Below are 11,012 nucleotides of genomic sequence, written 5' to 3'. Positions count from 1 at the left end.
GATAGCATACAATCCATAATGGATTGAAAATCAACACTATTAGGGGCCTCTCCCCACATGCCAATAAATATATTGGAATCACCTAGGAGTAAAGGGCCAATAGCAACTGGGCTGGGTCTTCTTCAAGGCTACCACAAAAATCAAGCGCAGATGAGGTTGGGTCATCCAGGAGGATGCCTTTTCCAATTGTTGATGAAAACCCTCCAATGCACTCTGTAGTAGAGATAGTGGAAACAGACAAGGATGGACCCTCCCTTGAAATTTCTAGAGCAAGCAGAAATGCATTAGCTCCTAGGCATAGTGTTGTAGCTTACATACATTCTCAATGTGCATCGAGTTTGGGTGCCTTGGTGAGAAGGATCGAGCCTATCATGAGCTCGAAGGAGCTCCCATGTGAGTTTGATGAGATTGTATCTTTGAGTTATCTCCCCCAAGTAGGGAATGCCCAATGGAGGGAATGGAGCTCAAATATGATGACAATCTATGAAAAAAACCAATAACTTGCAATATTGCATTTGAGGGCATGATTTGCAAGAGTTCATGTGCAGGTGTGTTTGAATGTCACAACCCATCATGTGCCCCAGACTTTTGAATACTGAGATGAAGAATGATGCACTCTTCAAAGGCATCTTGGGAAGAAAGTGTGCCATTGGCCTGCTAGCTATCGACAAGGATGGAGGATCCTTGAGTTGTCATTTTTGCAAGACAGTAGCCATGTATGTTAGGATGTGTGAGAGTATGGCTCACTATGTGATGCCCCATGATGCAACATTGACCCGGTTGATGATACATATGGTAGGCATGCACACAAAGTATAGCTTGGAACATCAAGAAAGAACTTAATGAAGGTAACATTATTGGTGGAGGATGTTGTGCAATCAAATCACAGCCCTAGAGCTAGGACAGTGCAAATGGATATGACATGGCAACTTATAAAAGAAATGGTTTTGAATGTAAGACGACTCGAGGAGGCTCATTATGGTAATGCTGAGTTGTCCAAATTCTTGCACAATTGGAGCCACTTGCAAGAACACATAGGTACATGGCAATCTCTTGGTATTGAGTACGGTGATGCTTGCCAAGGATTAATGATTTTGTTATTGTCATTTCAATTAGTTTGCAAGACATTGTGCACAAAGTGAAGAGAACAAGTTTACCTGGAAGTTGGGGGGGGGGGGGGGGTTATTAAATGGAAATAATAATTAATTTTAAATTTTAAAAATTAATAGGTTTAAGAAATGGAAAAAAAATGTATATATATATATACACATGCATACATACATACTTTGTAAGGGAAACAAAGGGGGTGTTGTGTGTTTTTGTGTGTGTGTGTGTGTGTGTGTGTGTGTGTGTGTGTGTGGAACCAAGGGGGAAAAAAAGGGGGGGGGAGATTAAGGAAATTTATAACAAATTACTTAATTAATTAGGGGGTAGGGGGTATGTGTGTGTCCCATAATATTTAGGAAAAAGGTTGCAATAATTAAAACATAGTACGAAGTGGGAAGTGAAGGGAATAGATATAGTGTAAGGGAAGGGCAGGGGGGGGGGGGACGGGGGGGAGAAGAATGTCTTTGTGAGTGAAACTCTGTGTGTGTGTGTGTGTGTGAAAGACAAGACAACAACCCCTTTTGCATAGTGAAAAGACAAAAGAGTCAAGGTAAAGGATAGAAAGAGAACATTATAGAGTTAAGGAAGAGTTTGAGTATGTAGGTAAAGCACCTATGAAATTGCATAAAAAGTACATAAGAGCTTTGATAAGAAATGACAATAATGTTTTTGCAAAAAACATTTTTGCCAAAAAAATTGGAGCTTGGTGAGCATCCCTTTTATTGAAGAGGAGAGTCTGCATGCCTGCCACCATCCAACAAGAAAACATGGTAAGAACTAGCTTAACTTTAATTGGGAAGACAGGTGTCATAAAGACCCCTCCCTTGTTATCAGGGTCACAATAAAATAGTGGCTTAAACATAGACTTAAAAGATGTAAAAAAGGGGCCTAGAGAGAATTTGAAAAAAAGGAAAGAGTCAAGGTAAAGGGTAGAAAGAGAACATTATAGAATTAAGGAAGAGTTTGAGTATGTAGGTGAAGCACCTACAAAATTGTGTAAAAGGTATTTAAGAGCTTTGATAAGAAATGACAATAATGTTTTTGCCAAAAAAAAAAAGCGAAAAAAATTGGAGCTTGGTGAAGTCTTGATAAGCATCTCTTTTATTGAAGAGGAGAGTCTACATACCTACCACCATCCAACAAGAAAACATCGTAAGAATCATCTTTGTAAGATAGAGATTAGTAAGCTTTGATTTGTAAAGATAGAGATTTGTAAGCTTTGATTTGATTTGATGTTACTTTGTAGTTCTTTTGATTTAATGTTCTTATATTAATTATTTTAAATAAATACTAATGATTTGCTTATTGCAATTGTCAAGATGCATCAAAATTCATCATTTAGGGATGTCAAATTTGTGTCAACAATGCTCTTGGAATGGATATGTGATTGTGTCATCATTTTTTCAGACTAATTAACTTTTACTGGAAATTTTGGGGAGGAAGTTCCCATAGGGGGAGTCATATGCCACAATATCTATGACAAGCGAATTCATGACTACAATGAGGCACCTCTTATGATGGTTATTATTCATTATATAGAGCAAAAGTTATTGGAAAGGCACATGGATGTAATAGCAATTTTCATTGAATGGAAGCATTGAGCTCTATGTACATTGGATAAACATGCTTTAATTTTAATATACCAAGCCATCTTTTCTCTACAAGAATGGATATCCATATTTAGTTCTATGAACTATCATATTAATTATTTAAAAATGTACCACTTTAAGACGATTTTGGTATTTAGTTAGCCATGCCAGATTTTTTTTACATGTGAATCACTGATGAAGTGTACTAGTTATTAGGTACTGGGTTGTGCATGGGCGAGAGTAGTTATTAGTTACAAAATTGTCTATGGGATCTTACAGATGAGGTATAGATGTAAGTGTTAGAAAAGAATGATGGGGCATGGATTTCTTTGGCATGTGATGTTAATAAAATGGGCATATAGGTATGTATGCCCATGGTAATACTCAATGTATTAGTGTATTAAGACTTGAAATGTAAATTACATTTCAAAGCTATTATTCATGATCTCGAATTGTCATCCCCATTATCTATTTATTTACAATGAATGAAAATTCCGTGAGAAGACCATTGGATAATGTTATTTGGATGATATTTGAAAATAAAATTAAGGCTGTTTAGAAAGAAGCCATCCATGTATATTGGCTATGCATTTTTTGACTAACTTATAGATTTAGTTAGATATGAGTTTTTATTTGTTTATTAAACCCCAATGGTATTGGAATCTACCAATTACATCTGACATAACCTAATACCTAATACCCAATATTTTATTAAGAAATGGCTCTACATGGCCCCAAATAGACACTTCCCCAAAAATTTTGAAAAATAGTACCCGTTTGGCCCCATGTGTGCATCAGTGCGCATTTGGGCCAGAATGGCCTCTTCTTATAAAAAATTCCTCTCCATGGCCCCAAGTACACATTTCTCCCCCAAAAAAAAAAAAAGGCTGTTTGGTCTCATGTGCACATGAGTGTGTATTTGCGCTAGAGGAGATCGCAATTTGGCCCAAATTCATGTTTGCATGCACATGGGGCCAAACGGACACTTTTTTGCTTTTTTTAAAATAAAGGAATGTGTACTTGGGGCCATGGAGAGCCATCTCGCCCAACAATTCAAGAAAAAGGTCCACATGAATGGCCATTTGAAAGCATAGGACCAGATGACTTTTCATCTAAAAACTTTTGATTGGATGTTTTCTCCAAAAAATTTGAAGAGAGAAAATAATTATCTAATTAAAAATTAGTTTAGTGCTTCAATTTTGTTTTTTTTACTCAAAATCTTGTTAGGCACATACACCCATACACATAGCCATATAATGCACCCATACACATGCCCATAGAATGCAAACTTTGTTTAAAAAGTTTTAATCTTATTCAAGCCTAGTTGAAGTGGTTTCCTTATCTTGTTTATGTAGTAGTTGTTCTTCTTGGCATGATTGAACTTTGGTATAGATGTGTGGCTAATGGGGTGTATTGGTGTTCATTAAAGAAAAAATTGCTAATCACTATGAAGGGTCTCATTAGATGTCGTAAGACACAACAAAAAGTTCAAATGCACACCCACACATACATTGGGGCCAAGAGGTTTTTTTAAATTATCTTTGATTAATAATAAGCAGCAAGAATAAAACAACATACATAATGATTTTACTTTATCTCATGAGAATGGTAACACTTTCCCTTTTGGAATGAAAGAAGATCAAGTACAAGGACAAGAAACCTCCATTGAGGAGACAATATATAGTGTACAAAAGTGCACACTATAATACAATAGGTGTCCTCCAAAGGACAACAAGACCTACAAGCTAGATATAATATTGATGGGTTTAGTGGTAAATACTAAAGAATGATCATTTCCATTACATCCACCTCAAAAAATAATGAATACGATATAAGATCCTTCCCTCTACCTTTGATTGCCCAAATTCTCAATATCCTTAAAATCCATTTGAGATTTTTCCCATATGTGTGGAGAAAGTAGTTAAGAATCTCTAGAAGTAATCCCTCATCAATATGTAACTTGCACCCTACGCATGCTTGCTTGCTCAACCACGACCTACCAAGCACACATTTTATCACATGTGCTTGTTACTGGAGGGAGAACTTCTACTTCTTGTTGGTAACATTCTGAAATGAAACCATGAGGATGTGAGAAACAAGATTGGAATTATGGAGTTAAAGCAATAAAACAATTTAGATTAAATAATAGCATTACAATGAGCATGCCCCGTGTAGCTGCTTTGTTGTTATACTACCAAATACCTAGCACCATGCCGTAGGGAAATCACAACAATGGAGCAATGAAAGGGTTTTAAAAATGGCTTTTTAGATTATGCTAAGAAGAAGAAAAGGTGGTTATGGTGAGAAGACTAAGAATTCCAAGGTTGGAAAGTGATTATGATGACTTAGAAGAAGGCTTCAAGTGTTGGAAAGTGATTATGGTGAGAAGAAGAAGGATTTAATTGTTGCAAAGTGATTTGCATGCATAGGCATAGTTTGGGGCAAGGTTTGGAAGGGTTTCAGGTCATTTTTGGGACTTTAAAAAAAAAAAACTTCTTTTTTGGGAGAGTGGTACTCGCGAGATACTTTTTGGAAATGGGGATCGCCTTGGGGTATAAAGAGGGTGGACTTCTTGCAAGTGAAGGGCCTCTCCAATTGAAAAAGGGAGGTGCACTTTTTGGGACCACCAAAGCCTAGGAAGCAATACTTTTGGGAACTCATGTGAGGGTGATGGAAACCTCTATAGGCCTTCTTAGTTCTTAATCCATTTTACTAATCCACTCCTTCTAAAGCCCTTTATATACTCTAAGGTGCATGGTTGCACAAACGCACATAGCATGGATCGAAAGCCACCAGTTGTGAGAAAGTAGCGATGGCAAGTAGAATGCAAAAACATATGCAAGGGAAATGAAAATGTATCCATCCCACATTGCATACTCGTTAACACCAATTAGAGTCGTAAAAACTTTCATGCTTGCCAAGTGTTGGCTAGCCCGTATTCCAAGAGCTAGCATTCCTGATGTTATGAAGCTTCAATAGTTAGTAGCGCTGGAGTGATAAAAGGAACTTGAGCTTTCCTTGCACATGGTTATTTTTTGTTAGGTGCTTTACATATTACAACCGATGTTTTGATAATGCAAAACGTTTGGAGTTGAGCTAAGATCATTCTTAGTTCAATTCCTAACTGCTAGGGTCATTCTTTTGTTAGAAAAATATTTGGATCATGATGTTAATTGGCCCTACAAGGGTCCTAAGGGATGACTTGGTTAGTGAGTTGCTAATCATGAGCATAGTTTTGAAGTTAGTCCATTTGGTCAATTTGACCTTGCAAATTATGGTTAGTATGAGGCTTAAATGTGGGTCAGTAAAAGTTTAAGGGCTTCTAATGTGTTTAGGGTTTAGGGTTTTTGTTTGCTTGTGGTGGCCCTAAATGTTTGTCTTTAATCCTAAAGCTTGTCTTTTGTTAGGTATTTCTCTTTGTCTCTTGTATGAAACCACATTTATATTACTCTTGCCAAAATAGGCACATCCCTAGTTTTACTTAATGGCCCATCCACCACACATACACACACCTTTTCACCTCTTTTCTCTCCTCTCTTTCACTCATCTACTTTTCCCGATATTCCTTCACCTTCAATTGCTTTTTTTTTTCCTTTCCTTCCAATTTACACTTATCGTTTCCTTTCACAAGTTATTCCAGATATTTAACGAGCTGCTTACACTTGGACTTATAATGACACTCCAAAAGAAAAGGCCATAGTGGGATCCCTACCTTGTTTTAGATGTCTAATGAGCGAACAAGGACCTAAAAGCTTTATGTGAAGCCATTCCCCAACACATGAGCATTTAAGGTCAAGGTGAGTCATATTCAAGAGGCAATTTACTTTCCCACCTGAACCAACAATGGAGAATGTTGGACATTATGAAAGAAAATGCACACTAAGCAAAGTGATGAAGGGCAGATTCGTAGAGGATATGCAAATAGAGGTTGCGACAAACACCACATTTCCATATCAACTATGCGAATGCAAATTATTAAAAATTCAACAAAATGATAACAAAAATAATTTTCCTTTTATTTAAATATAATTTTAAATGAAGCAAGAAGCATGCATAGAAGAGGAACGGAAGCATGTTATGTTTATTATGTTTAATTATCTTTAACATAAGTTCCACTTAGACATAAACAACCCACATATAAGACTGCACGTTAAAGTCCAATTTGAAACCTGAATGGGCAAAGCAAAGAAATAATATACAAGAAAGTAACGTGTGGACTAGTGGAGCTACTTAGAGGAAATGTGGTGACCATATTAGTGTTTCTCCAGTTTTACCTTATGCGCACATGAACAAAGACACACACTTGGCTGTTTGCATCCCCTCCCCCCCTCTTTCCCCTTTTATTAAAAAAACAAAAACAAAAAATTACCTAACAAACGATCTGGTTTCATCTCATAATTGACAAGGATACACTCCATTTCAACCTCATGATAGTCACCCACAAGGTTGACAACCATACACTCAAGTCATAGCAAGCATTCATGGTACACATGAATGAGCATGGACACCCCAACCAATCAACAAAACGCAGTTTAGTTCTTTGTCAATTCAAGAACACTCAACTCCTCACAATAACCCAAGAGGCACATAGAGACCTTCATATGTGCAAGACCCCCCAAAAGGGACACATGAACAAAGGTCTAGGTAGGTTTAAAGCCAATGCACATTCAAACCCTTGGGCGATTTTAGAGCAGCCAGCCATGATGGCCAGCAATAGGGCAACATGTGCCTCACCAAGCCAAACCCATGTGACCAAGCAAACAGTAGTCCAGCCAATCTTACCAGCCATGCAATTCAATGCATTCAGGAAGTAATCAGGCCATATAAGCCATCCACAAAAGCCCTAGTCCACCTGTTTGCACCTCTTTGATCCCTAATTCCCAAGACTGAAGAAGCATAATGGATAGTGTCCACTCAGCACACCATGCAAGTGAGCCTTCAGCATCATGGGTTACTTTGTTGAATGCTTATGCTTCTACCACCTTGCATGGTAGCATCTATGTAGAGTGCATTCTGCATGCTTGTAACATGAAAATTTCAGCAATACACTGTCAGTTTGCTGGAATGACGAAGTACATTCAGCGTTTCACCCGGTTTGGGCATGTTAACAAAATCAGTAGTCGCTCAGCTAAGATGCTAGCCATATCAACCATCATTTGATAACTTTGCCATTTCGGGCAGCAAATGGCCAACTAATAAGAAAACTAAAATTAGAACCAAAATTGACCCAAGAGGCACAAAGGCCGAAGAGCTTGTATGAGATCAATACTTCAGCACTCCTGTTGGCAAACAGATACCTGTCAATATAACACAGCTTTACAACCATTATATACTTTTATAAGACTAGAATAAGTCCAATCATACAAATTTAGATTTTTTGTTGTTCTAAAGACCCAAAATCTGCACAGAAAATAAAAGGGAAAATGAAAGAGAAGAGAAAAGAGGTAAACAAAAACTTTACAACCATAATGTATGGATGTCCAAAGCAATTCCCAGTAAGATAAGCTCAATTTGAAGAGTTTGTCGGACTTGTTTCCTGAAATTTGATGCTTCTGACCTTGAAATGTGCTGACATTATGAACAGTTGATTCCGGGCAATGACAAGTTGACCCAATAACTCCTTGTAGAATGAATTTTAGTCATGTGTCCTCAGTGGTAGAACAGGTCCCTAAACGTTCATATAAAAGACTGGCTGCAAAGAGCAAAGATTGTTCCTGAGAAACGTTGTTTCGACTTATGTTTTGTGTTTTTTCTAGTTTCTAACATCTGGACTCACCTTCACGTTAACTTACTGTATTTCGAGTTAGCTGACCGAAGTGGGGAGAGAAAAATCCGTCAGCAATATTGTTAAGTGAAGCAAACAAATTCAGAAACAAGTCCACATTACATATCACTCTTACAACCGTGTAGATCATTGGATTGAAAGGCTCTCCAGTAAACCATGGCAGAAATGTAGCAAGATATAGAGGCAGCAGCAATTGTGTAGGAACGAAAATTGTTACAAAATATGTTCTAAGCAAAGTACAAGCTTCTGAGCAATTGTCTCAGCTGCAGGAATCAAAACATTGACTCTGAACAATCGAACTGCTCAGAAAAACGATTATAATGGCTCTACAGAGTTAGCCTCTGGCATAAACTCTCAATTCCTTTGTTGCCTGTTTCAGAGTTCTCAATTACAGATTCAACGCCAAGCAAGCTCGACAGATAGATAGATAGACATATATATGTTCAGAAATCTAAGCCAAGAGGGGTTTATGGATATACAAACCCCGAATTTTAGAGCTCCTCCCCAGCCAGTCGATTCAAAATAGCACATAAAAGCGCATCTCTTTTCTCTGCTCGAGCTTCTTCTCTAGCACGCCTCTGCTCTTCCCTCTCACGCCAATGTTGCTCCCTCATGATCCTCTCGTTCTCCAGATTCTCCATGGCACTTCGGAACTCTTGCTCTCTTACCCTGCGCTCTTCCTCCCGCCTCTCCATGGCCTCCATCCATTGCACCTCTATCCTTTGCTGCTGCTGAAAGAAATCTTCAAGCACCTCCTGCATGGTGTTGGCTCGACTTTTCTCTGCATTTGCCCTCTGCCGCTCCCGGTCCGTCTTCCTTTTCTTGGATTTCACAGTGCGCTCTTCCTCGCTGTCGTCATCTTCCGCGTTCTCCTCGTCCGAAAAATCTTCGGAAGAAGTATCCCCCAACAAGCCCTTTCTGCCCTTTTTCTTTAGCCTGGCTCCCGATCCGGACTCCAGCAACAGCCTGTCCATGTTCTTGGCACGTTCCATGAAAATGGCGTGCAATTCTTCGAAGAAGGGACACTGTCGACCGTTATCTGGTTCGGAAGTCTCCTTTCCCTGCGGGGTCACCGCCATCCAGACATAAGCAGGGAAAGGTCACCGCGATCCAGCCAATAGTCGGAGAAAGAGTTCCAGCTGCGTTTTAGGAGACAAGAATAGCAGACATGCGGATTGAGCAATCAAAGAGAGCAAAATGGACGCAGGACTACCTTGTAGCGATTGACGAGGTTCTTCCACTTGCATTTACACTGCTCGGCGCTCCGGCGGTGGCCTCGCTCTCTCATCTTGCCGGCGATGGTGTCCCAGAGGGCCTTACGGCGGCGGGGGGAGTGGGAGAAGTCCTTCTCGAGCTCAGCGCGGATGGAGATGAAGAGGGAGGTTTCAGGGGGGGACCAGGGGGGGAAGCGATCGTCCTTCTTGTGGAAGGGAGGGGGGGGGGGGTTGGAGACGGAGGAGAGGTCAGAGACGGAGAGGGCGAGGGTGGGGGGGTGATGGAGGTGAGGGTGGAGGTGATGGAGGGGAGGAAGGGAGGGAGGAGCCATGGAGCCATCGAGTTCCCGTCGCTGAGCGAAAGCCAGGATTGTAAGCCTTTTGTAGGAAGAAGAAGAAGAAGAAGAGAAGGTGAAGAAGAAGATGTGAAGCAAAATAATTTTAAGAAGAAGAAGAAGAAGAAGAAGAAGATTGGTTGGCCTTTGCTCCCACACACACTCTCAAATGAGATAGGGCCGAGGGAGGCCAAAACGCAACCGGTGGGAGCCCGGCCCTTTCTTAAACCGTCAAGCGGTCGAGCGAGCGGGTCACACGTTGAAAACAACATATAGAAAGCATGCCGGTCAGTAGGCTGATTCTGCCAGCCGGTTTTCTAGTGAGCCTCGGCCCTTGACGGTGTCAGACTTGCCCTTGTGGTGGTGGTGCTCTACTACTACTATTGGGTCTTGCCCCCCCCCCTCCCCCCAGCCTCTTGCAACATGCAACGAATGACCGAGATTTAGGGTGTCTCTCTTGTCTTCTCTCTTGCTCGTCCAAGTCCTCAGGTAGCCAGAATTTCTTTCCAAACTTCCGTCCATCATATGCATGAATTCCAATAGCTCGATCATTAGCTTTTTCTTTCTAGAAGTCAAGATTCACGGTGTCTCTCTTGTCTTCTCTCTTGCCTGTCCAGGTCCTCGGGTGGCTAGAATTTCTTTCCAGACGTCTATCAATCGTATGCATAAATTCTAGTCGCCCGATCGTTAGCTTTTTCTTTCTAGAAGTCATATCGTCGCACGCGCGCACAAGAGAGAGAGAGAGAGAGAGAGAGAGAGAGAGAGAGAGCTGTCACCATGATGTTGTTTACTTAGAGTAACAAGATATAAATACTTGAGGAGAAGAAGAGAAATGTTTCGAAGTTGTCGGAGATCGTAAATGTGCTGGAAGTGGGGGTTCCTCATTTGGTGCCACTCCTCGTGCTCTACTGTTGGGGCATGCCACCAAGTGTCTGGCAAAATGCAAAGAATGAGGAGGATGAGGGCATACATCCTTTTTGTT

At 40.2% G+C, this 11,012-nt stretch overlaps 1 protein-coding gene across 2 annotated transcripts; it reads right to left on the bottom strand.

The window, feature by feature from the left end:
* Window positions 1-8,674: 8,674 nt before the first annotated feature.
* On the bottom strand, window positions 8,675-10,195 carry LOC147885629 (trihelix transcription factor GT-3a-like). Of its 2 annotated transcripts, XM_087396817.1 has the most exons (3): window positions 9,954-10,195; window positions 9,695-9,909; window positions 8,675-9,542 (listed from the first exon to the last, which is right to left on the bottom strand). In XM_087396817.1, the coding sequence occupies exons 1-3, from the start codon at window positions 10,033-10,035 to the stop codon at window positions 8,973-8,975; spliced, it is 867 nt and encodes a 288-aa protein (XP_087252943.1). In that variant the 5' UTR covers window positions 10,036-10,195; the 3' UTR covers window positions 8,675-8,972. The 2 variants fall into 2 exon arrangements, with proteins under 2 accessions (XP_087252943.1, XP_087252942.1); XM_087396816.1 differs by having other exon boundaries at window positions 9,695-10,195.
* Between the last annotated feature and the right edge of the window lie 817 nt (window positions 10,196-11,012).

The sequence above is a fragment of the Dipteris shenzhenensis genome, chromosome 25 (assembly GCF_047967505.1).
Source record: "Dipteris shenzhenensis isolate YYH24624 ecotype China chromosome 25, Dip_SZ_1.0, whole genome shotgun sequence".
Lineage (NCBI taxonomy): Eukaryota > Viridiplantae > Streptophyta > Polypodiopsida > Gleicheniales > Dipteridaceae > Dipteris > Dipteris shenzhenensis.
This window is presented reverse-complemented; position numbering and strand designations above follow the sequence as displayed.

Coding starts and splice junctions, on each gene's coding strand:
- LOC147885629 (XM_087396816.1), bottom strand. CDS start 10,027: ATGGCTCCTCCCTCCCTTCCTCCCCTCCATCACCTCCACCCTCACCTC. Junction 9,543..9,694: donor ACCTCGTCAATCGCTACAAG/GTAGTCCTGCGT, acceptor GTGACCCCGCAG/GGAAAGGAGACTTCCGAACC.